At 41.9% G+C, this 27,037-nt stretch overlaps 1 protein-coding gene across 2 annotated transcripts; it reads right to left on the bottom strand.

Moving 5' to 3' along the window:
* Positions 1 to 999: 999 nt before the first annotated feature.
* On the bottom strand, positions 1,000 to 26,763 carry LOC124232234 (zinc finger protein 791-like). 2 transcript variants are annotated; one of them, XM_046649197.1, is made up of 4 exons: positions 26,252 to 26,763; positions 8,722 to 8,848; positions 8,451 to 8,511; positions 1,000 to 8,059 (listed from the first exon to the last, which is right to left on the bottom strand). In XM_046649197.1, exons 1-4 carry the CDS (start codon positions 26,444 to 26,446, stop codon positions 6,583 to 6,585), a joined length of 1,860 nt encoding a protein of 619 aa, XP_046505153.1. In that variant the 5' UTR covers positions 26,447 to 26,763; the 3' UTR covers positions 1,000 to 6,582. The 2 variants fall into 2 exon arrangements, with proteins under 2 accessions (XP_046505153.1, XP_046505152.1); XM_046649196.1 differs by having other exon boundaries at positions 1,000 to 8,062; positions 26,252 to 26,762.
* Positions 26,764 to 27,037: the final 274 nt, after the last annotated feature.

Below are 27,037 nucleotides of genomic sequence, written 5' to 3'. Positions count from 1 at the left end.
GCCAGCAGGCTTGATACCAGCAGTTCTAAGAAAGCAGTCTAATCCAGGAGTTAGACCAAAGGCAGAACAGCACAGTCCTAATAGAACAGCCTAATTCCAAAGGAGTTAGTCCAAAGAATAAAGAACACTTCCAACAGAACAGCCTGGTTCCAAAGGAATGGGGTCGAAGGCTGAATGACACAGTTCCAATGAAACAGCCTGATTCCAGAGGAATAGGACTGAAGTCCAAGCAACCAGTTCCAAAGGATCTGACTGATTCAAATGGGTCAGGCCAAAGTGCCAACCAAGTACTCATAGAGGAAACAAGGCTTAACAAGACCAGAAAAGAACAAAGCCTCAGATATACTCCACATAGAGCCTGGGGAGCTCACAAACAGAGTGGACGCTCAGATCCAGGAGAACACCTACCCTAAAGCTTCAGGGTCGGTGAGAAAAGCAGCAAGCTCAACGGGCTCCTTTGTAGGTAGAACCCATTTCCTCACCAGCCAAGGAGTCCTCAAGGGTCTTCTCTGGATCCCCTATGGGTCACCAAAATGTTGACCTTAAACAGACAGCCAGTGATTTCTCCAGCAAAAATAGGTTTATTTGGCAAAGCAAAGAATTGCAATTTGAGGTCTGCAAACATGGCGAGCCACGTGCAAGTCTCAAGCAACAAGTGTAGGGAAGAGGGAGTTGGGAGGGCTATTGTAAACAGAGTGTGCTGGAGGAGACTGGGAGTTCAAAGTGCAGTGGCTTTCCATTGGCTGATTCTGACAGTTTCTCACTGGCTGAGTGGCTGCTGGGCAGGAAGAGGAAGCCTTTCTTCTTCCCGTTGGGTCTGCAATCACTGCAGGGTGAGAGAGATCCCCCTTCTGACCTCCTGACTCTATTTAAATAAGGTTTCTGTTGATTATTTTTCACATTATGTGCATTATATCTCAATAAAACTGTTGAAATAAATAAAAGTATTAAGAGCTTTGCAATGCAAAATAGTTTTCCAATCCAGTCTCTTGGGCAAATTACAGTTTCCAGGTTAATTAACACCTCCATCACCTCACAGTTACCTTTTGTGTGTGGTGAGAATGCTTAATCCACTGTGTTAGCAAATTTCAAGTATAAAACAAAGCATATGTATATCAAATCATCACACTGTAGTCTTTAAATATGAACTATTTTATTGATCAATTACAATACACCTGAGGAGAAAAAAAGAGTCTTCAGGCACATCCCAAATTTATTTAATGATTTATTTTTTTCTTATATCACTGAAAATAGGAATCTGTCAAAACCCAATGCTTCATCCCAGAGGTGAAAAAATATTTGGAAAAGGAAGGGTTGGAATTTAAAGTCCTATTAATAATAGCCAATGCACCTGGCCATCCTGAATCTGTTTGCTATGAAAATGAAAATTTTGAGGTTGTATTTTTACTTCCAAATACAACCTCATTGCTTCAGCTCATTGACCAAGGCATCGTTTGGTTTGTCAAGGCCACATACACCCACTTGGCATTTGATCATCAATTGATGCAGACCCCTTTCTGGACAGAATTCAGTGCTGGAAATCGTTCACTACTGCTGACACAAAATTGCAATGGATGAATTAAAACTAGAAACTGTACATGCCTTCTGGGAGAATTTACGAAGTTGTGAATGATTTTAAAGCTTCCTGGGGATTGATAAAGAAGTTAGGAAAACCATTTATGTAGCAAGACAAGTTGGTGGAGGATTTGCTGATATGTTTGATGAAAAAGTGAAAGAAAATGCTGAAGGCCACTGAGAAGTTTTAACAAAGGAGGAATTAGAAGAATTTGTTGTGTAGGCTATAGAGGAAGAAGAAGATAAAGAAGAAACAAGCAAAACCAGCAATGTGGACATTACTGAAATTTGCCCAAGGGTTTCAAATCTCACAGACATTAAAGGACAAGATTATGTAATACAATCCTCAGATAGAACACAACATTAAAGTCACCCATATGATCACTGAACAATGATCATTTCTGCAGCAACATTTGGGTGTTAAAAAAAAAAAAGACAACTTCTGATTACTATCTTCTTCCAAAAGGTTTCAGCAAAAAAACTTTCAACTATTGATGATCCCCATCTACTGACATCATCTGCTCCTGACATCCAACCGTCAACATCATCATGGCTCGATCCAAGATCACCTGAAGCAGATGAGCCTTCTTCTGCTGTATCATCAGGTCAACGGCACCCGAACACTACATGACAATGCCTGTGTCACTCAGCTCACTTCATCTCATCACACAGGCATTTTAGCATCTCACATCATCACAAAAAGACCGAGTGCAGCACAATAAGATCTTTTCAGAAAGACCACATTCACATAACATGTATTACACAATATTGTTATAATTGTTCTATTTTATTATTAGTTATTGTGCATCTTTTATAGTGCCTGATTTATAAATTAAACTTTATCATAGGCATGAATGTATTTTAAAAACACAGTATATAGACTTCAGTACTATCCATTTTCAGGTATCCACTGAAGGTCTTGGAACATATCCTGCATGGATCGGGGGGAACTCTTCTACTAGAATTTATACTCCCCTCTCTTTGACTGCTGGTGGGACACTGGTGGCCTTTGGCAGGAGGGGACTGAAAAAAACATGATTTAAATTTTGGTATTACAAATGAATAAGAAATTAATCCCATGACTAAAGTTATAAGGTATAAAAATTCATTAAAGTATAAAAATTTATGAGAATAAAAAATAAAATCTGCCTGAGGAAAAATATCTGAATTTGTACACACATGGTAATACTGGCTCAGAATGTATAAGGATTAAATGGAGAAAATTACAAGTTGATCTAAAAATCCATAATTACAATGGGAAATTTCAATATATCTTCTCAGGAAATGAGAAATATAATATTTCTTAGCAAACAAGTACTTGAAGCAGTTAATAAAAGTTTTCTAAGAAAAAACTACAGAAGCATTCATTAGAGAAAAAATGCACATACTTTGAATCACATACAAAAGTAACTGAAAACATTGAGGGACTACACTCAACTATAAGCAACAGGAAACATCCAGAATCTGCCTGACATGAGGACGATGCCAATTCTCACATGCAAGCACTTAGAGCAGTCACTGCACACTTCACTGAAGGAACAAACTCTCAAACTTTTTTTGACAGCACCAATGTTATTGTCATAGTGGAATCAGTAACACATGGTCACTAGCAGTATTAACAGGACAAGATGTCTACTATACAAATCAGACTTCATAGGAATACATCTAGAGAAGAGGGGAGTAGTGCTACAGAGAATCTTCTCAATCACAACAGTCTAAATTTGTTGCCTGGTAGACACGAGGGGATGCAGACAAGTCCAACCTGGGCTGGATCCTTCATGTTGGATTTTGGAGGCAACTGTAGAAGCCTACAGCTTGGGTCAAATGGAAATCAAACCGTCCTGGTTTTGAGGATATTCTTGATTAGCAGGGCAAGAATGAGGAAAACAGACTGGAAGGACAAGTCTGAGAAGGCCCTTGGCTTCTGTCTGTCTTCTGTCTATACAGATGGCTCCAAAACTTGCCTAATCCCATTTCATGTCTGCATTCCAAATTTCCTGTTTTGATGAATTCACAGAACCACAAGGATAATAGATTCTAGAAAATGTAGTTCACAACACTACTCACGTCGACATAACACAGTCAAGAAGAATCATCTCCGACTCTAGATTTTATTGTCCTATCACAGGTCTCTCTTCTTAATGCAAACTCTATAGCCCAAATCCCAGCCAGAAGCAGTGACAAAGAGCAAAGGACAAAAGATAAAAATAATAGTTCACGTGAGACTATACGATGAACTTTGCATACTTGCAAATATATAGAAAATGTTTATTGGCAAGAAAAATGGAATAAGGCTCTTCAGGCCAATGAAATCGAAGATTTCTCTAAGAACAAAAGGTGGAATATATATATATATATATGCATATAATGGGTAAGGCTTATCCAGGACTTGCCACAGGAGATCAGTAGGAAACAACCAACAAATACCAAAGTGTAATTTTTCAATGTTTCTTTCCTTAACAAATTAATTACAAAATTATATAAAAACTAAACCTATTTGCATATTAGAAATACACTTCAATTCAGCCATGAAGCCAACAGACTTCAAAATACAAACACAAAAATTTTACTGACTAAAGGGAAAAAAAATTACCTATTACATTTAAGAACTCTGGCTTAAGGAATACATACAGAATATCTCACTCCAATATTTACTTGCAAAAGTAAGTAGAACTCCACACTACAGAGACTCACTTGAAAAAGGAGTCACTGAGTAAGGCCATATTAGAATAATTATAACACTTCTTCCATGTTGTGAAGTTTTGAGAGTACTCTACATGAATTAATTTGCACCAGGCTTACCCGTATCACAGGCATACCGTCACATATTGTGGGCTCAGTGTCAGACCACCACAATAAAGCAAACATAATAAAATGAGTCACACGAATTCTGTGGTTTCCAAGTGCATATAAATGTTTACGCTATAGTCTATTAAGTGTGCAACAGCGCTATGTATTAAAAAAATCAATGCACATACCTAAAATTTTATTAAAAATACTTTATTGCTAAGAAATGCTAACCATCACCTCAGCCTTAAGTGAATCGTAATCTTTTTGCTGGTGGAGGGTCTTGCCTCAATGCTGACTAATCAGGGTGATGGTCACTGAAGCCTGGGATGGCCACAGAAATGTCTTAAATTAACACAACAATGAAGTCTCCCACATTGATGGGCTCTCCCTTTCATGAATGATTTCTCTGCAGCATGTAATGCTGTTTGATAACATTTCACCCACAGAACTTCCTTCAAAATTCCAGTTAGTTCTCTCAAACTCTGCCACTGCTTCATCAACTAAGTTTATGTCATATTCTAAATCCTTTCTCATAATTTCAACAATCTTCACAGCATCTTCACCAGGAGTAGATTCCATCTCAAGAAACCACTTTCTCGGGTCATCCATAAGAAGCAATTCCTCATTTGTTAAAGTTTGTTCATGAGACTGCACCAACTCAGGCACATCTTCAGGCACCATTTCTACTTCTAGTTGTCTTGCTATTTCCATCACACCTGCAGTTACTTCCTCTGTTGAAATCTCGAACCTCTGAACGAGGGTTGGAATCAACTTCTTCCAAACTCATGTTACTCTTCATATTTTGACCTCTTCCCAGGAATCATAAATGTTCGTAGTCATATATCATTGTGAACCCTTTCCAGAAGGCAAGGATTTCAATTAACTTTGCCCAGATCCATCAGAAGAATCACTATCTATGGCAGATACAGCCTTACAAAATGTCTTTCTTAAATAGTAAGACTTGAAAGTCAAAATTTCTCCATGATCCACGGGCTGCAGAATGGAGGCTGCCTGAGCAGACAACAGTAATCTCATTGTACATCTCCACCAGAGCTCCTGGGTGACAAGGTGCACTATCAATGAGCAGTAATATTTTGAAAGGAATCTTTTTCTGAGTAGTAGCTCTCAACAGTGGGCTTAAAATAGGGTCTTGCTCTGGATTAGGCTTTGGCTTAAGGGAATATTGTGACTGGTTTGATCTTCTATCCAGACCACTAAAACCTTCCCCGTATCAGCAATAAGGCCAGTTCACTTTATCATTCATGTGTTCACTACAGCAGCACTTCTAGTTTCAAGAACTTTTCCTTTGCATTCACAACTTGACTAACTGGCACAAGAGGGCTAAGTTTCAGCCTGTTTTGGTTTTCAACGTGCCTACCTCACTAAACTTAATCATTTCTAACTTGACTTAAAGTGAGAGAATTGTGACTCTGCCTTTTACTTAAACCCTTACGCCACTGTACGGTTATTAATTGGCCTAATTTCACTATGGTGTCTCAGGGAATAGAGAGGCCCTAGGAGACGGAGAGAGAGATGGGGGAATGGCCAGTCAGTGGAGCAGTCAGATCACATGCTATTGATTAAGCTTGCTATCTTATACTGGCATGGTGTGTGGGGCCCCAATCACACAAACAATTACAATGGTAACATCAAAGATCACTGACCACAGATTACCATAATAGACTAATAATGAAAAAGTCCGAGAATTCCCCAAACGTGACACTGAGACACAAAGTGAGCAAATGCTGTTGGATAAGTGACACTGATTTATTTGCTCAATGTGGGGCTGCCAAAATCTGCAATTTGTAAAAAAAAAAAAAAAAAGTACCTCAAAAGCGCAATAAAGTGAAGTGCAATAAAACAAGGTATGCCTTTACTTATATTAATATGATTTCTTGCCAGTACAGTTTTCAATACTACTCAAAAAGTACTTGCTGAAATTACAAAGTTTCTCTATTTTTTAGTCATATAGTATGTATCCACTGCACATTCTTGCATGGTTTTGTGGGGCAAGTGAAAGTTTTCCTACATTGTTTACATTCAGGAGAATTCTACTATGAGTCTTTTCATGGTTCCCAAAGAAATGAGACAGCTGAAGGCCTTCCCACATTCTTTACATTTATAGTTTCTCTCCAGTGTGCATACTTACGTTTCATGTGTCCATGAAAGTTTGTGCAACAAAGAAGGCTTTCCCCCATTCCTTATGTTCATAGACTTTCAGGTATGAGTTCTTTCATGATTTTGTAAAGAACTGGGACGAGTGAAGGCTTTACCACAGCTTCTACACTGATAGGGTTTCTCTCCAGTATGACTTCTTTCATGTTTTCGTAATGAACTGGGACAATCAAAGGCTTTCCCACATTCCTTACATTTATAAGGTCCATCTCCAGTGTGCGTTATCATGTGTCTTTGAACATATGAGAGATAAACGAAGGCTTTCCCACATTCCTTACATTCATAGGGTTTCTCTCCACTATGAGTTCTTTCATGTTTCTGAATGGAACTGAGATAGGCAAAGGTTTTACCACATTGCTTACATTCATACGGCTTTTCCCCAGTATGACTTCTTTCATGTTTTTGAAGGGAACAGGGAAAACTGAAGGCTTTGCCACATTCCTTACATTTATGAGGTTTTTTCCTAGTATGAATTCTTTCATGATTTTCAAGGGACCTGGGAGTACTGAAGGCTTTACCACATCCCTTACATTCATAGGGCTTTTCTCCACTGTGTGTGCTTTCATGACATTGTAAGTAATTGGGGCAATTAAAGACTTTCCCACAGTCCTTACATTTATAAGGTCCATCTTCAGTGTGCTTCATCACATGTCTTTCAAGGCTGGTGAGAGAACTGAGGGATTTTCCACATTTTTTACATTCATAAGGCTTTTCTCCACTGTGTCTCCTTTCATGAATTTGAACGGATTTGCGACAACTAAATGCTTTACCACATGGCCTACATTTATAGGGTTTCTCTCCATTATGAACTCTTTCATGTTTTCGAACATAACTTGGCCAAAGGAAGGCTTTACCACATTGCTTACATTTATAGGGTTTCTCTCCAGTATGAACTCTTTTATGTTTTTGAAAGTTATTTGGACAACCGAAGGCTTTACCACATTTCATACATTCATAAGGCTTTTCTCCACTGTGTCCCCTTTCATGACTTCGAAAAGATGTGAGACAACTGAAGGCTTTATCACATTGCTTACATTTATATGGTTTCTCTCCAGTATGAATTCTTTCATGTTTTCTAAAGTAAGTGGGGCAACTGAAAGCTTTACCACATTGCTTACATTCATACGGTTTCTCTCCTGTGTGAGATTTTTCATGAAGTCGACAGGAACTGAAACAACTCAGGGCTTTACCACAGTACTTACATCTATAGGGTTTCTCTCCAGTGTGAATCCTTTCATGCCTTCGAATGGATCGGCGATACTTCAAGGCCTTCCCACATTCCCGACATTTATATGGCTTCTCTTCACATTCCTGATACATGTATGATTTGGATGTAGTGTGAGATCTAAGGTGCCTACTAAAGGATGAATGATCCATGAAGACTTCTCCACAAAAACTGCATTTACAAAGCTTTATTCCAATGGGAGTTTTCTTTGTCTGATTATGAATTGGAATCTGGCTGAAGGTTTCCCCATACTGACTACCTTCTTTACTCTTAACAAGTCTCTCAAGCATATGACTGCTGTAAAACAAAGAGAAGCACACTATTAATGGCTTATTTACTAATGATTTCATACCTATCAATAGTTACGACAATGACTTTTTTACTGTAATCAAGGAATGTGTAAATTCCAGCACTCTGATTGAATGTTGAATGCTGTGCAAGAGGGCTCCATCGTAGCTATTACCAAAACAGTGATATGCATAACTGAGGTTTCTAAATAGTGTTTCCAAGTCTACTATTTTTCAAACACTATCTACCACTTTTGAGAAAAATATTTTGATAAAAATATTCTAGGAATGAATCAATATGAAACTGTGCTGATTTGTTCTATATGCTGTTTTTAAAATGTCATGACACAGGAAGATTCTCGCATGGGATATTGCTTTCTCATGTGAGTGCAACTCACCTTAGATCTGTCCTGTGATTTTCATAGTGATCTTCAATGTTATGGTCTTCCCATTTTCCTCCTAAAATGCAGACCAGGAAAAGTCATCGGAAATTGTAAAAGACTATAGAAAAATCGTTAGATTCTAGGTCGATGATGAGCTGTGACCATGCCTAGTTTATTTACAATCTATTCCCTTTCTACATTTCACCTCCTGAAACAGCACTGATGAGCAAGCAACACTAGTTTTCTAACTGACTACGTAATTAAGTAAGAATGTTGTCATCCCTACCTATTGAGGCCAGATTCCTGAAGGTTTCCTTCATCACATCTCTGTAGAGTTTCTTCTGGGATGGACCCAGCAGAGCCCACTCTTCCATGGTGAACTTTACACTCACATCCTCAAAGGTCACTGAATCCTAAAACATCCCAAATACATATATAGGAGGATGAGTGAGACAAACAGCAGTGTGGAGCTATACTCAAGTCATAAGAAGTTTACATATGACTCTGTTGTCTCCGTATATTTATTCTATAACCTGGTCTTCAGAACTCATTCTCTGGCACACTCACTTCCTCATAAATTTAACACCATCATGAACACATGGAATTTATTGTACATTTTTATTCTGATCACTTCAAGTCTTCATTGCTCTGTAGTGTCAGGATACGAGAGCCCCTTGGAGAAAAGAAAGAAATGCTATACAAATGACATAAATATTACCATATTAAGCACTGCAATTCCTCATGAGATAAACTCCTTCATATCCTTCTTTAACACCCACCATATCACACAGTACTGCATAAAGCATAGGGTCACATCTACATGAGGGTTTAGTGAATAAAAACAAAGCAAAGAACTGCAAGCTTTCTCTTCTATTCCCATCCCCAAACAGGAGACACCAGAAGGCCTGTGGAAATCCAACCTGTAACAAGATCCAGCTGGCCATATTGTCCTGACCTAGTCCAGGCCATGAGAAGTAGTCACATCCAGCTGGCTGAATGAAAATATTCTTGTGGAGGAAAATGATTTGTAATTAGTTTATAAAATATTTCCACAGACTCAATTTTATCTTCTCTTCTCTATCTCCTTTCATGGGGCTAGGAAGTTATTCAGAAGCTTTAGCTCAGGCATGTGGAAGAAGGCATGTAACATAGACCTGCACAAAATCCCTCCACTCATGAGCCTCACGGTTAGTTCCCATCAATTTTTAGACACGTAGGAATGCACACTGATGATGACCTCGCATAAGAGGTTTTCCTGGCAGAATCATAATAGTGTAACCTGGGCCTTGGTGACCTTGAGGAACAGGTTAAGACGTGGAATTTGCAGGAAATTTCATTGAGGTCCACGATGGTTTGATGATGAATTTGCACATGATTAAAACTACACAAAGAGTTCAACAGTGCTTTCCTCCAAAAGAACATAAAATCTCCTTTGTCTAATTTCAGCAATACCCAACCAGCCACTCTAGAGGCTGGCCTCTCAATTTCTCTTTTCTGAGTTCCCCTGTGAGGCACAGCAGCATGACAGCCCATCCCAAGCATAGGAACCCCTCAGTGGCATAATTCCCCTAAATGCTGGTCCCGGAAAGAGATCAATAATCCACTGACGTCCATGTGCAGGAAACAGAGAAAAGTTCCCGATAGCAATTCTGAGGCTGGAATTGACCTATTCAGGAGAGGAACAGCAAAATAGGAACCCCTCTCTTGTTGTGGGTCCAGAGAGTAAGAGGAGCTGCCTGCTCAGCCCTCATTACACTGTTACCCCTAGTTCCCAGGGGATATGTTCTAAGATCCTCAGTGGATGCCTGAAACTGCAGATAGGACCAAACCCCACACATACTATGCTTTTTCCCATACATACATGAATATGATAATTTACAACTTAGGCATAGTAGAGACTAACAACAATAACTAATAATAAAATAGAACAGGTCATAAAAATGCAGTGTGATAAAAGTTACCATAGATGTTAGCAACCTCAGCATACAATTCTTTTCCTTTCTTTATTGAGAACTTCTACCTTTTCACTTAAAGGAAGCACTTTATGGCTTCTCTTTGGCACATCCGAATTGCTAGCACCCCTACGCTTGTGGTTTGGGGCCACTATAGAGTAAAATAAGGGTTACTTGAACACAAGCACTGCAATACTGTGCCGGTCAATCTGATGACTTAGATGATACCAGGTGACTAATGGGTGGGTACCACATACAGTGTGGATACTCTGGACAAAGGGATGATTTACATCCCAGGTGGGACAAAGCATGATGGCATGAGAGTTCATCAGGCTACTCAGAACAGCATGTAATTTAAAACTTATCAATTGTTTATTTCTGGAATTTTCCATTTAATATTTTGGACCACAGTTGACCATGGGTAACTGAAATGGGGGAGAGCAAAACCACAGACAAGTGGAAACTTCTGTACTCTTTCTACAGCGGAAGTGTAGAGCTCGATCGTAATCAAGCCCCACTATCTAGTTTGCAGAACAGAGTGAACACGAGCAGGTTCGAGACTGGTTATCCTTCGAAATTCTGGCTCACAGAGTTCATCTGTTGCTGGTATCCTGGAACTGGGATTTTCAGAGTGACTCTGCCAACCTTACAGATAAGAGGCCTCAGTGTGTCTAAAGTGTCTGTGCAAACAATTTGGTCTATAGTAAACTCCTATTTCCCTTTGAGAGTCTGTAATTTTGTCACATGTTAGGCAGAGGATGCCTATGTGATCAACCCCCAGAAAACACCCTGGCCACTGAGTCTCTACTGGGCTACCCTGGGAGACAATAATCCACACCTGTACTCACAACTTTGTTGCTTGGAGAACTGAGCCCAGCATATGTGACTACAATGAGAGACATTTGGAAGCTGACTCCTTGTTTCCTCCAGACCAAATTGAATTCAATACCAAACAAGACTAATAAAGCATATTTAATGATCTTCATGGAAATTTTTTTTTTTTACAGATTTTATTTTTTTCCTTTTTCTCCCCAAAGGCCCCAGTACATAGTTGTATATTCTTCGTTGTGGGTCCTTCCAGTTGTGGCATGTGGGACACTGCCTCAGCATGGTTTCATGAGCAGTGCCACATCCACGCCCAGGATTCAAACCAACGAAACACTGGGCCGCCTGCCATGGAGTGTGCGAACTTAACCACTCGCCCACGGGGCCAGCCCCTTCATGGAAAATTTTTAAATTGGGGGTAGTATGTCAAAGTAAGTGAAAGGATGGCACATCTTCTCAGAAAGAACCAACCTGTGTCACCTCTCCCAAATCAGATCTTTAGAACATCCCATAAATCCTCAAAACACACTCTTTAGGAGTCAACAAAAACTACTCCTCCAAACCTAATAAGAGGAACAATTGTCAAAAAATGAACAAAGTGTTCTGAAGAATAAAGTGGTGGTCCACCCAACACATATCAAGAACTTTTAAGCTACAGGATGCCACATGATACAGTATTAGCAGACAGACAGACAGAACAAGGGAAAGGAAAAGTGTCTTCCGTGGGTTGGGATTTAACATGGAAAGTCGGTGAAGGACAGAGTGGGCACTGGAGAGCAGTGCCAAGTACCATGAGCGCTTTAATACCTGGGGCAGGGACACACTGTGATCTAAGCGGAAAAATGCATTATATTCCCCTCTGTTCCATGGACAATAGTCAATTCACCATAGATCTAAATGTTAAAGATAAAACGGGGCCACCTTCAGAAGTCACAGGTAAGTGATTCATTGACACAACAATAGGGAGAAAATTGTCATAGAAGAAAAAGAGTAAGCCATAAAGCCAGAGACTGACACATATACTAAAATTAAGGTAATTAGACACACAAAAGGGAAAAAATCAGCAGTACAAAAGGGTTAGTTTGCAGAGTAAACACGAACAGACGCATAATTTTAAAATGGTAAAAGAAGCAAAACACTCATCAGAAGATGAAATACCATGCATGAAAAATGACCGTCACCTTGTAATGAGGTAAGAGGCAAATAAAATGTCAAGTCCCCATTTCACAGTGATTAGAACAAAAATTCATCAATTTAATAACCCCAAGTATTGAAGACCATTGTTAACAAATCAATAAATTATGCACAAATAGTGGAGGGCTCCAATGATACACTCCATTACCATTTCCTGTAAATTTGAACCCAATCACTAGCTACAGCCCAGTAATTTTTTTCTTATGTTTTATTCTATTTTTATTGCAGTAAGAGTGGTTTATAACATTATATAGATTTCAGGTGTACATCGTTATACATTTCGATTTCTGTGTAGATTACATGTTCACCACCCAAAGACTGAATATAATCCATTACCACACGCATGTGCCTAATCACCCCTTTCGCTCTCCTTCCTCCCCCCTTCCACTCTGCTAACCCCCAATCCAATCTGTTTCTATGTGTGTGTTTGTCATTGGTTTTATCTTCTACTTATGAGTGAGATCATACAGTATGGAACTTTCTCCCACTGACTAATTTCTCTCAGCATAATACCCTCCGGGTCTATCCATGTTGTCACAAATGGTCAGATTTCATTTCTCATGGCTGAGTAGTAATTCCATTGTGTATGTATACCACATCTTCTTATGCATTCGTCCCTTCATGGGCACCTAGGTTGCTTCCAGGTCTTGGCTATTGTGGATAATGCTGCAGTGAACACAGGGGTGCATGTATCTTTACGCATTTGTGTCTTCAAGTTCTTTGGATAAATACGCAGCAGTGGAATAGCTGGATCATAGGATAGATCTAATTTTAATTCTTTGAGGAATCTCCATACTGTTTTCCATAGTGGCTGCACCAGTTTGCACTCCCACCAGCAGTGTATGAGGGGTCCCCTCTCTCCACATCCTCTCCAACACTTATTGTTTCCTGTCTTGTTAATTATAGTCATTCTGACGGGAGTGAGGTGATACCTCACTGTAGTTCTGATTTGCATTTCCCTGAGACTGATGTTGAACATCTTTTCATATGCCTGTTGGCCATCTGTATACCTTCTTTGGACAAATGTCTGTTCAGATCTTCTGTCCATTTTTTAATTAGGTTGTCAGTTTTTTGTTGTTGAGATGTATGAGTTCTTTATATATTTTGGATATTAACTCCTTATCAGACACATGGTTTGGAAATATCTTCTCCCAGTTGTTAGGTTGTCTTTTCATTTTATTGATGGTTTCCTTTGCTGTGCAGAAGGTTTTCAGTTTGATAAAAGTCCCATTTGCTTATTTTTTCTATTGCTTCCCTTGCCCAGTCAGACATGGTACTTGAAAATATGCTGCCAAGACTGATGTCGAAGAGCATACTGCCTATGTTTTCTTCAGGAAGTTTCATGGTTCCAGTCTCACATTCAAGTCTTTAATCCATTTTGAGTTAATTTTTGTGTATGGCGTGAGATAATGGTCTACTTTCATTCTTTGGCCATGTGGCTGTCCAGTTTTCCCAACACCGTTTATTGAAGAGACTTAGCTTTCTCCATTGTACGTTCTTGGCTCCCTTGTCAAAAATTAGTTGTCCATAGATATGTGGGTTTCTTTCTGGGCTCTCAATTCTGTTCCATTGATCTGTGTGACTGTTTTGGTGCCAGTACCATGCTGTTGTGGTTACTATAGCTTTGTCATATATTTTGTAGTCAGGGAGTGTGATACCTCCAGCTGTTCTTTTTTCTCAGTATTCCTTTGGCTCCTCAGGGTATTCTGTTATTTGATATAAATTTTAGGATCCTTTGTCCCATTTCTGTCAAAATTGTTGTTGGAACTTTGATAGGGATTGCCTTGAATCTGTAGATTGCTTTAGGAAGTATGGACATTTTAACTATGTTAATTCTTCCAATCCAAGAGCACGGAATATTTTTCCATTTTTTTGTGTCTTCTTCAACTTCTCTCAAGAATGTATTATAGTTTTCCGTGTACTGGTCTTTCAGCTCTTTTTGGTTAAGTTTATTCCTAGGTATTTTATTCTTTTTGTTACAATTGTAAGATGGGATTGTATTCTTAATTTCTCTTTCTGCTACTTCATTGTTAGTGTATAGAGATGCAACTGATTTTCAGATGTGGACTTTGTATCCTGTAACTTGACCGTATTTATTATTTCTAAAAGTTTTTTTAGCGGATTCTTTATGGTTTTCTGTATCATGTCATCTTCAAATAGTAATAATTTCACTTCTTCCTTTCCAATTTGGATCCCTTTTTTTTTTCTTGCCTGATTGCTCCGGCTAAGCCGTCCAATACTATGTTAAATAAGAGTGGTGAAACTGGGCATCCTTGTCTGGTTCCTGTTCTTACAGGGAGAGCTTTCAGTTTTTCTCCACTGAGAATATTAGCTGTGGGTTTGTCATATATGGCCTTTATTATGTCGACGTATGCTTCTATGCCCATTTTATTCAGAGTTTTTATCATAAATGGATGCTGTATCCTGTCAAATGCCTTCTGTGCATCTACTGAGTTGATCATGTGATTTTTATTCATTTTATTAATGTGGTGTATCATGTTTATTGATTTGCAGATGTTGAACCATCCCTGCCACCCTGGAATAAATCCCACTTGATCATGGTGTATGATCTTTATAATGTACTGTTGTACTGAATTTGCTAGTATTTTGTTGAGGATTTTTGTACCAATGTTCATCAGGATATTGGCCTGTAATTTTCTTTTTTTGTGTTGTCCTTGTCTGGTTTTGGTATCAGGGTAATGTTGGCTTCGTAGAATGAGGTAGGAAGCTTCCTCTCCTCTTCAATTTTTTGGAAGAGTCTGAGAAGGATAGGTATTAAGTCTTCTTTGAATGTTTCATAGAATTCACCATGGAAGCCATGTGATCCTGGACCTTTTTTGGGGGGAGGTTTCTGATTACTGTTTCAATCTCCCTATTGGTCTATTCAAATTCTCTATTTCTCTCTTGATTCCATTTTGGAAGGCTGTATGATTCTAAGAACTTATCTGTTTCTCTAGATTATCCAATTTGTTGGTGTATAGCTTTTCGTAGTATTCTCTTATACTCTTTTGTGTTTCTGAGGTGTCTGTTGTAATTACTCCTCTTTCATTTCTAATTTATTTCAGCCTTCTCTCTTTTTTCTTGGTAGTCTAGCTAGGGTTTACCAATTTTGTTTTCTTTTCAAAGAACCAGCTCTTGGTTTCATTGATTTTTTTTTTTTTTTTTTTGGTCTCTATTTCATGTATTTCTGCTCTGTTTTTATTATTTTCCTCCTCCTACAGATTTTGGGCTTTGTTTGTTCTTCTTTTCCCAGTTCCTTTAGCTGCACTATTAGATTGTTTATTGGGGATCTTTCTTCTTTGTTGAGGTAGGCCTATATTGCTATAAACTTTCCTCTTAGAACCACTTTTGCTGTATCACATAGATTTTGGCATGTCGTGTTTTCATTTTCATTTGTCTGCTGATATTTTTTGATTTCTTCATTAACCCAATCATTGTTCAGTAGCATTTTGTTTAATCTCTACATATTTGTGGCTTATTTGATTTTCTTTCTGAAGTTGATTTCTAGTTTCATACCTTTGTGATCAGAAAAGATGCTTGGTATTATTTCAATCTTCTTAAATTTACTGAGACTTGTTTTGTGGCCTAGCCCAGCAATTTTTTAACAATGTCCACAGAATTTATTGTGTATTTGCGCTTGGAGACTCATACAAGGGTGGCATATGCTATTAGCAAAACATCTAGAGGATCTACCAATAGAACCACAAAGAGTATTCCAAAACATATATCAATAACCATTATCATTATCTACTGTATAACAGTTATGGTCACCTTGCACAGGCAGGTGGACTGCAACCCATGATCTGATTCAGATGTCTACGATGACAAAACACACATGCCTAGAGGGTATGAAAAGGTGTATTACTTCCATAATGAAACTGTCAGGGGAGGGGAGGGCAGGCCTCTCAAGCAGGTGGGAAATGTCTTGAGAGAGCAAGGAGAGGAGACTGCCTGGGTGTTTCCCAGGAGAGGTGAGGGGGTGGGCTAGGGTGAAAGTTCAGGTACCAGGGCAGGGCCTTCTGTGGATGAATCACTTGCCATAACTAAAAGAAGGAGCACCCAGGCTTTCTTTTCACTGTGTACAGATGTGGGGCACAAGGGGATGAAGATTTAAAGCTCTCTCGGCAGTCAAACATCAAAAAAAGGAGTCAGACACTTCTGGCCTCTGGTCTGGCATGTAAGGAGCTTAGAAACCAGCTTCCACTCCTCAGAAGAAAAAAGCCAAGAAACTTAAAATCATCAACTCTTCATTCAGAGAACTGAAGGCACAGGGTAAACCGCTGTGTATACAATTAGGAAGAGAGACCAAAAAAGTAGCCATTTAAAAATGTGCCCAGAATATTGTGTTCTTCTTGACAAGGCGTGTCCTCAAAACAACCTGTTTCACAAGAGCATAACTGACTGGGATTTTCCCAGAGCCTAACTGACCTGGGGGGGATGGAAATAGCCAATTTTAATCTCTTCTAGCCTTTTCTGCTTTCAAGAGTGGGGCAGTTGTGAAGATAATAGGCTTTTCCCCTCCTGACAACAAATATGTGGTGTCTGTCCCAATGCCACTTCTCCAACTCTACATCATCAAAGAGGTGTCCAACAGTCCAGTTCAATCCTAACACTAACCACCGAGAGTTCCCATCAGACTGTACAATTGAAGAGCTCAGTCGCACACAATGCCTCAACTTCAGATGCCAACCACAAATGGGGTGTCACCATTGCTACCAACAATTCTCCTCAGACATCTACAAATTCACAGATTCTCTCCACACCCTGTCAGGCTTGGCAATTTGCTAAAACAAATCCGAGAACTCAGTAAAGCCATTTACTTGCTATTCTTGGTTTAATATAAAGGATACAGTTCAGGAACAGCTACATGGAATAGAGGCATGGGGCAAAGTAGGCCAAGGGTAGGGGTGAGGGTGGTGGACGTAGGGCACCTCTGCTCTCTAGATATGTTACCCTCCCAGCGGCTAGATGTGTTCACCAACCCTGACACCCTCTGAATTCTGTCTTTAACGTTTCTGATGCAGGTTTCACTACATGGGCACAATTTATTAAATAATTAGCCACTGGTGATTAACTCAGTCTCCAGCCCCTCTCCGTTCCCCAGAGGCTGGGAGCTGAGGCTGAGAGTTCCACGTCTCTAATCAAAGCTCGGTGGTTCTGGTGTCCAACTCCTATCCTGAAGCTATCCAGGAGCTGGCCAAGAGTTGTCTCATCTAAACAAAAGACACTCAGGGCCAGTGCACTGGTGTAGTGGCTAAGTTCTCGTACTCTGCTTCAGTGGCCCAGAATTTGTGGGTTCACATCTCAGTGTAGACCTACACACAACCCATCAAGCCATGTTGTAGCATCGTCCCACACACAAAACACAGAAAGATTGGCACAGATGTTAGCTCAGCAACCATCTTCCTCAGGCAAAAAGAAGAAGATTGGCAACAGATGTTTTTTGTTGCCAAACAAAAAAAAGACACTCTATCACACTTATTACTCGAGTAATTCCAAGGGATTCAGGAGATTTTTGCTAGGACCTGAGAACAAAGGTCAAATATCTTTCTTATTATATCACAGAAATTCAAGCCCAGGGACACAGCCTCACTTAAAGATTGAGAACCAATCACTGGACTGGCCACAATCACTCTGCCCACACCTCCCTCTACATCAACTGGGCTCCTGTTTAATGTTAGTGCACTACACTGAAGGAACTAGATGCTTTCCAGTAACATCAGGAAGACAGCAAGCATGTCCCGTCTCACCACTCCTAGTCAACATTGTACTGGAATAACTAGCGAGTGCAATTAGATAGGAAAAGAAGACAAGAAGTATAGAAATTGGGAAACAAGAAATAAAAATGTTTTTGGGGCATATGACAAGATTGTCTACAAAGAAAATCTCAAAGAATCCCAAATAACAACGAAAACCTCCTAAACAAATAAGACATTAGAGAAAGGATGAAGGATAAAAGGTTAATATACAAAAGTCCACTGTGCCCTATAAATCCACGCAAATATACTGACCTTTGACAAAGGACCAAAGGGAAGTCAATGGGGAACATAGTGAATGGGAAACTATTTACAAAAAATAGTGTAGGGAAAACCGGACATCTAAAAGAAAAAAAAAATCTACACACAGATTTCACACCTTTCACATAAATTAACAAAGTGGATCATAGATTTAGTGTAAAATGCAAAACTACAAAACTTCTAGAAGATAACACAGGCAAAAGTCTAGGTGACCTGGGTTTTGGTCATTAATTTTGAGATGGAACAACACAGGCAAGGTCCAAGAAAGAAAAAACAACAGGTCACACTACATTAAAATGAAAACTTCCTGCTCAGTGGAACAGTGTTAAGAGAATTTAGAAACAAGCCATAGACTGGCAGGCAATCTTTGGAAATCACTTATCTGACAAAGGACTAGGACCCAAAACATCCAAAGAATTCTTAAAACTCAACAAAATTACAATAAACAACCCAATTAAAAATGGGCAAAAGATCTAAACACACACTTTAATGATGATATACAGATGGTAAATAAGCACATGAAAAGGTCCTCAAAATTGTATATCATCAGGGAACTGCAAATAGAAGAAGAATGAAATATCACCACACACTCTTTACAATGGCTGAAATTCACGACACTGAGAATACCAAACAATGGCAAAGACGGAGGGCAAGAGAAACCCGCATCCATTGCCAGTGGGAATGGAGAATGGGATCCCTACTTTGGAAGAAAGTCAGTTTCTTCAAACTAAGCCTGCTCTTCCCATACGATGGAGCAATCGTGCTTCTTCAAGTTTACCCAAATGAGTTGAAAACTTACATCCACAAAAAACCCTGCACGTGAACATTTTGGAGAGATTTACGTATAACTGCCAAGAATTAAATGTAACCATATATGTCTTATACACAAATGAATAAAAAATCACTGGTACATCATAGGACGAAATATTCTTCAGAGATGAAAAGAAATGAGATTATGAAGCCAAAATGCTATGGAGAAACCTTAAAATCATATTGCTAAGTGAAAGCAGCCAACAGGACAAGGCTACGCTGTGTGATTCCAAGTATGCGGGAAAAGGTTCTTGGTCTCCAGCGATGTGGGGTGGGAGGAGGGAGGATGAACAGGTGGAGCACAGGAGCTTCTTAGGACAGTGCACATGTTCCACAGTAGTCCCCCCTTATTCATGGTTTCACACTCCGTGGTTTCAGTTACCCACAGTCAAGTGAGATCCAAAAATATTAAATGGAAAATTCCAGAAATAAACAATTCATGAGTTTTAAATTGCATGCCATTCTGAGCAGCATGATGTAATCCGGCACCGTCCTGCTCCATCCCGACCAGGACGTGACTCATCCCTTTGTCGGACACATCCACGCTGTACATGCCACCTGCCCGCCAGTCACTTAGCAGCCACCGTGGTTATCAGACTGACTGTCGCAAGTGTCACAATGCTTGTGTTCAACTAACCCTTATTTTACTTGATAATGGCCCCAAAGTGCAAATTTAGTGATGCTGGCAATTCAAATAAACCAAAGAGAAGCTGTAAAGTATTTCCTTTAAGGAAAAGGTGGACAGTTCTCAACTTAAAAACAGGAAAAAAAATGTATGCTGAAGTTGGACGATCTATGGTAAGAATGAATCTTCTATACATAAAATTGTGAAGGAAAAAGAAATTCATGCTGGTTTTGCTGTTGTTCCTTCATCTACAAAAGTTACGGCTACAGAGCATGGTAAGTGCTCAGTTAAGATGAGGCACTAAATTTGTGGGTGGAACACATGAACAGAAAATGTGTTCCAATTGACTGCAACGTGTTTCCCCATAGGTGCGTATGGACAGGAAAAAACATAGTACACATGGGGCTCTGTACTACCCGACCCAGTTTCAGGCATCTACTGGGGGTCTTGGAATGTATCCCGAGGACAAGGGGGGACTATCGCATATGATACAGAAATGATGGAGTCATGTCAATTCACAATAGCCGAAGACCAGAGACTATACAACACAAAGAGTCAACCTACTGAAGCTTATGGACTTCCGTGAATCAAAACTGGCTCATCGGATGGAACCACAGTAACGGGTACCACAGTAACACAAGACACACAACACAGGGCAAACTGTGCGGAGGCAGCCGGTTATGGCAGAAGTCTCTGCAGTTTCTGATCAAGGTTTCTCTAAACCTAACTGCTCTTAAAAAAGAGCTAAACCCTACTAGGAAAAAAAAGATGAAGAAAGATGTGCTAATATTCATCCCTGATGACTGACTGATGACAAAAACAGGCCATCTTTCATTCAATTAATTTGACCTTATTTCAACAAGCCATTATGGTGCTCTATGAGGCCTGCAGCCTGAGGCTTGGAAGAGAGGAGAAATTTCCACTGAGTGCCTTGTTAAGAGCCCAGCACTGTATGTTCTGAGACGTGAAATGAGAACCTCCGTTTCTATCAGTAGTGTCTCAACCCCAGTGGATAAAAAGGCCTTTTTTGTGGCCTATTCTATGCAGAGACAAGTGTTACTATGATTTATATTGAGGACAAATGAAGCAAGAGATTCCCAGAGTTCTTTTACCACAAAGGGGCAACTCTTAGAGAATCACTCAGGAGCAGTAAACACGTGCACGTGGGGACAAGTGTTGGTCAGCACTAGGATACTGCTTGATGTATGGTCACTGTGATGACCCTTGGGTTTGGTCCTTCATCAGAGATGTCCCAATTAAGACATGAAAGCCAGCAACTCTACCTGAGCTCCATCATGAACATATGTGGTGATGTCATCCCTAAAGTCTATGAAATGCCCATCGGTTTTCACTCCGGGAGTCCTAAGGAGCTCCCCAGGCAGCCTGGGGATCTGGGAAAGGGGTGACCTCCTTTAGCACCATGGCACCTGGCAATGGACTGAGGACATGGAAGGCCACCTACTCCCATAGGCAGGATATCGTAGAAACCGCAGGTTTGGCCCCATGGTGTCTTAAGGGGGTCTCCAGAGCCATGCTGAGCTCCTGGGGTGCTGTTTCCAGGCTGCAAGTCAAAATGGACTGCTGGCTAGGTGGTCCCATGCTCAGAGCCATGTACTGCCAGGATCACCTGGTGAGTAGAGGTCACTGCGGCTCTTTTGCTGAAGCCTCTCCAGTGCAGGAGACTCTGAGGGCACCGTCAGGACTGCCTGTTGTACGGCAATTTAAAGAGTCTCCAGTGTTTTGTGGTACTGGTGCCCATTCTGGCGGGCTGATTTGCAATTAACAGCACAAATAAGTTCAAGTAAAATCTCTACACAAAAATGTTATCTCTAGAACAACAAAAGAACCTAGTAGATGCGGTGGGTGCTGAGGGACAACTGCTGTTTCTTCAAAGTGTCAGGGAGGGAGCGGGTCTCTGCTTATCAAATAATTTCCAGAAATTTAACAAAGTTGTCAGGGCCTCATATTATATTTGTGGCAATGTCCCATCCACTTTTCTGAGCTCCCTTTTTCAATATTTGCATGTCCTGAATGTCCTCAGAGGATGTGTCATTAATGTAACATCGTCCCTGTGTTCTTGGAGGAACTAGGATGCAGCTCAGACCCCGCCTGCAGTGACTGTGGGAGGGCACAGCTGTGGAAGATCCATGAGGACAACCCAGTAAAGGGGCATCACGTCCCTTCAGAGGGGAAGGCCAAGTGCAGCTGAGAGACTGTGGACACAGGACTGGACAGAACAGACTCAGCCAAATCTGTGACAGCAGGATATTTATCACTTGCTGATTGACTGTGGTCAGTAATTTCCACACTGTGGGGACTGGGTACAGGGGTCTGTGTGGTGCAGCCACAGCCTCAAGTTGAGGTAAACCACTCTCAGGTGTCAGTCGTTCTCTCCAGGTTTAACAACAGGAAAAATTGGGCTGTTAAAAGCACACTAGGGGGGCTGGCCCCATGGCCGAGTGGTTAAGTTCGTGCGCTCCGCTGCAGGCGGCCCAGTGTTTCGTTGGTTCGTATCCTGGGCGTGGACATGGCACTGCTCATCAAACCACGCTGAGGCAGCGTCCCACATGCCACAACTAGAAGGACCCACAACGAAGAAGATACAACTATGTACTGGGGGGCTTTGGGGAGAAAAAGGAAAAAAATAAAATCCTAAAAAAAAAAAAAAAGAAAAGCACACTAGGAATAATCAGCCCCTCACTAACCAGGTTTCCTCTACCCTTCTCAATCCTTCCAGGCCCTGGGAAATTTACATTGGGCCACGTTAACTACTTTCTTTGTGGGGGAAGGTCCCTGGGCTTCCATTTTCTCAAGCCAATTTGTAAGTAGCAAAGACTTCATATAATTTTAATTCTGAATCATTGGATCAGAGCTTCCCAGCTCACTATGGGATATTTGAGGACAATGGGTGTTATGACCCTGGAGAGTTTAGGCAAAACCGTGCTTCTGATGGTTAAGGAGAAACCTTTGTCCTATTTGTCCTACATGCATTAATGCCCCTAAGATCAGCAGGGGCACGTTACTTACATTTAATGGGATCCCAGTTGTAAACGTCATTTGAGACCAGGTATTGGTTAACTGCTTGAAGGTTTCTGAATTAGTGCATCACATCAGAGAGCAAAATTCATTCAGAACCCAGGGTGTAGAGGCTCAAAAGCCAAGCAGTGTACCTTTCTCTGTTTTGTTCCATAGACTCTGACAGTATATTTTTGACTACCAACAGGGCAAACTGTGGACCGTTGTTTCAGTACTTTATCTGCTGTATCCTTCCTCCTGCCCTTCTCTGTTTTCTTAGTCACTTGATATACTTCAGGGGAGGGAGCACCTCTGTACTCCCTGGTATTTAGGAATTTTTACCTCCCAAGAGCCTCAAAACAGTGCCGTCCGCGTTGGGAGGTGCCCCCACGACAACCAGCTGCCCTCTAGGTTTTAAGGTCCCTGGACTTCAGTCAGGTTTGAACTAATCCCTTTGCTGTGCCACAGGGGAGCCAAAGGTGCTGTCTCTTATAACCCGAGGGTCAGGATCTTTATTACAGTAGAGGCAGGGTTAGCAGCACAGGTACTGAGGGTCATGGGGACCCTCTGGTATTCGGAGTGAGGACTCACCCCACTATCTACTGAGCGCCTTTCCTCCTCACTTCTCTCTTATTAAATGACAGCTGTTTCAGGAGTGACCCCGCAATGGGCCTGCCTGTGCCACCCCCAACTCCAGGGTGTGTTAGGGCCAACCCAGCCTCTGTCACAGCTTCACTCTGTCACAGATAAATTCCAGCAAAGACATTGACCCACAAAGGCTTTAAGGAGGACCCAATCCCATAACTATGCTCCCAAATGCCTACGAATTTTCAAAACTGCCAACTCTGCTCAGCTGAACCTAAAACTGAGGTTGGTGGATCAACAAAGCAACACCGAGCAGCACAGCTCCCAGCACGAGCTCCCAGCAAGCAGCAGCCCACAGCGCATGCCACCACCAGGCAGCAGAGCAGGGGAGCAAGTCAGAGCAAGAGAAAACAGACCCACGGGGGTGGGGTCATGTCTAGACATGCTGCTCAGGGCACCAACAGTTATGGTCACCTGCAGAGAGGTGGTTCCCTTGTTGAGGCTGATGCCAGGGTGGCACAAACACACAGAGGGGAGGAAAAGGCTTAGGACTCACATCATAGAGGTCTGAGGGGAGGGCAGGGCCAGCCTCTCAAGCAGCTCTGACAGGGCTCAGAAAGCAAGGAATGGAGCCTGGCCTGGGGCTTCACTGGGCCTGGGGGTGGGGCCAGGCAAGAGCTCTGCACACAGGCAGGCGCTGGGGTGGTGGGAATCTCCTGCCTGCTCTAGAGGAGAGAGCACCCAGGCTTCCTCCTCAGCTTGTCCAGGTGGGGGCACAAGGGAAGAGGGTGGGTGAGGCTTAAGCTGTGAGCAGTCACCCAACATGTGGAGTCTGACTGCTCATTATGAGGACAAAGTGGCTAAGAAAAACAGGCATTCTCGATCAATTTATAAAGAAACACTAACAGGAGACTCAAAAATAACCAAAACTGTACTTGAGGGTGGCTGGAGTAACAGTGCTGGAGGGGACCAAGATATATGAGGCAATGAATCTTACAGATTTATTTCAAATAAAGAGAAATCTAAGTATACTGTATTTTACTATTTAACAGTCTTTTATTTAAACTTTTGTACATAGGAAACCATTCTAACATTTAATTCCTTTAAACACTATCAGTTACAAAAGTGTAAATTATTGAAAACGAAAATTTTTAAATCTCTTTCTAGACATAAGGACATGCAGCATCCGAGGTTCCGGCCCCTCTATCTCCCACTGGGGTGTTTCCAGGAATAAGCAGGATATTATAATGCAATAGGGATTTGAGGTTTGCCACTGAAACACAGAAGGATTTTGGAAGATTTACATAAGCTTTCAGAAGAGTCCCTCAGGTCAATCAAAACAGGCATTTCATTGCTTTAGCCTTTTAACTTCGTTTGTTCTCTAGGAATATGTACATACAAAAACTGATCAAAAAATGACACATCCACCTGAGAACTTCAAAACATTCATCTCACATCTTGAGGTTCTCTGGCCTAAATGGAATAGAAATTCTAATTGTTTCCAGAATTTTCTTGCTTTGCTCACCTCCTATCTCTCCAACAACTTACAGTCTCAGGACCCGAGTGCTAAGGGAAACTAGGAGTCAAAGGGCTGCACTAGTCCATTGAGTAAGGAATCCAAAGAAAGGAAACACAAACACTGGAATCAGCTCAGATGAGCAGCCTGCTTCCCACAGGACAGAAGGAAAGCCACACTCAGAAGGTCCCATGCTCCTGACTCTCCTGGTGGAGACAGAGCCCTGGAGGGGGTCAGTCCCTGGAGAAGGAGGGGAGGGCACCTGAGCAGCCACAGGAAGGAGCTCTGGGAGCCCCACACACCCTCCTCTCCCCAGGGAACAGTGCACATGCTCCCTCTCTCAGGCTCCGTTCTCACAGTGAGGAAACTCAGCTGGATTCAGTTTAAGGTTCTGACCCAAATGGACCCCCAGATTAATGGGCCCTCATCCAGGACACAGAGCTCCTGACTCTCACAAACTTTCTCAGCGTAAACAAATTACTCTCTAAGCGCACCAACACTGTGGATGCAAAACTCCAATTACGTCTAGAAACAGGCCCAAGGGAACCACAGCGACAACCTCAGAAATGGCGTCACTCCTCACCCCAGGAGCACGTGCACCCCCAGCTTTCCAGGGCTCTGCAGCTCCTCTCAGGATAAAAGCTCCTTCCATGGGGGCGTGAGCAGTAGGACACCTGCAGGGGAGGCTCCCCAAGAAGAACTGCTGGGCCTTCAAGGCCTTCCCTCTGCAGCTCCAAGGGGCCTTAGCTTAGATCCAGTGCCCTCAGGCCTCTGGCCACACTGGAGTTTTTTTGGACCATCACTGATATTTTAAATACACAAACCCTGTGTTTGAACAATCCAACTATAACACTCAAACCAGTCTTTACATGGAAATGAGGGAAGAAAATTGTACGGCACTTTGCTGGCTCAACAAGAAACCCCACAAGAATGTATTGCATTCTGGGAAAAAAGATGTTAATTATTATTTCTATGACAAGAAATTTCTTTATAAACTATTAATCTTACTTGAACACTGCAGGTCTGCAAGTCTAAGCCTAGAAATCCATTTGAACTCACCGAAAATACAAGAACAGCCCTCAGAATGTTACTGTTACACTCGGGGGAGGAAAAAAGAAAAACAATGTTTAAATCGTGGAATGTAAAACTGGAATAGTCTCTTTTTTCCGAAATTTACCTCTTTCTCCCTCTTTGGAGATATTTTATATTGCCTTTCAAGCTGTATTGATTAAGTAAATTTTTATTCATTGAAAAACTGAGACTAAAAGTGAACCTATCTTTTCAAGGTGACAACCCCAGGGAGGGGCAGCGCTGACAGGACAGATGGCCCGGAAAAGTTTCTCAAGAGGAACCTGCAGCAAAGGACTGCCAGCTGCGCGTCCGCGCCCAGGTCGCAGCCTGCAGGAGAGGCGGGAGGAGCTCGCACCACGCGCCCAACGGGGGGATGCGCTACTTTCTCTCAAGAAAAACATCCACGAACGAGGAATAAACCCTCTTAAAAGAGCCGCCCACTGACTACGGAAAAGTGATAAACAACTAAAATATCGGGTCTGTTTGTGGTTGATAATGATGCTGTGAATCGGGGACCGGAAGTTGGCGTTCGGGAACGCGAGGAGGGATCTGGAAATTGAGGGATTTACTGTCGGTCCTGGAAGAGCTGGGGGGACAGGGTCGTGGATTGGAGACCCTGCTCCCCAAACCTTTAGGAAACTCAGGAGAAAACGGGTCCCCTCCGAGGAGAAAGGAGGCCCTGGGGACCCACAGACCGCAGCCCCTCCGCGCACGGACCCCGGAGACCGAGGCCCGACTGTCCTGCGGGCCCTCCCGCGGGCCCCGCACCGTTGGGACACGCGGGGCTGCGGGCGCACAGCGGCCCAGAGACGCTCCGGCCCAAGTCGCCGCGCGCAGGCACCACAGGACGCCCGGGGCCCGGCTGCCGGCCCCGCCACCACGCTGCGGCCGGAAGGGCCTGAAGGCCGAGCGGCGCCACCGCGGACTCGGGGCCGCAGACCCCGGAGGGGACCGCGGGAGGCCGGGCCCGCCCCGCCGCTTCCCACCAGCCC

This window comes from Equus quagga, unplaced genomic scaffold, assembly GCF_021613505.1.
Source record: "Equus quagga isolate Etosha38 unplaced genomic scaffold, UCLA_HA_Equagga_1.0 HiC_scaffold_3563_RagTag, whole genome shotgun sequence".
NCBI lineage: Eukaryota > Metazoa > Chordata > Mammalia > Perissodactyla > Equidae > Equus > Equus quagga.
Note: the sequence above shows the minus strand (reverse complement) of the source record. Positions and strands in the feature narration are given on the sequence as shown.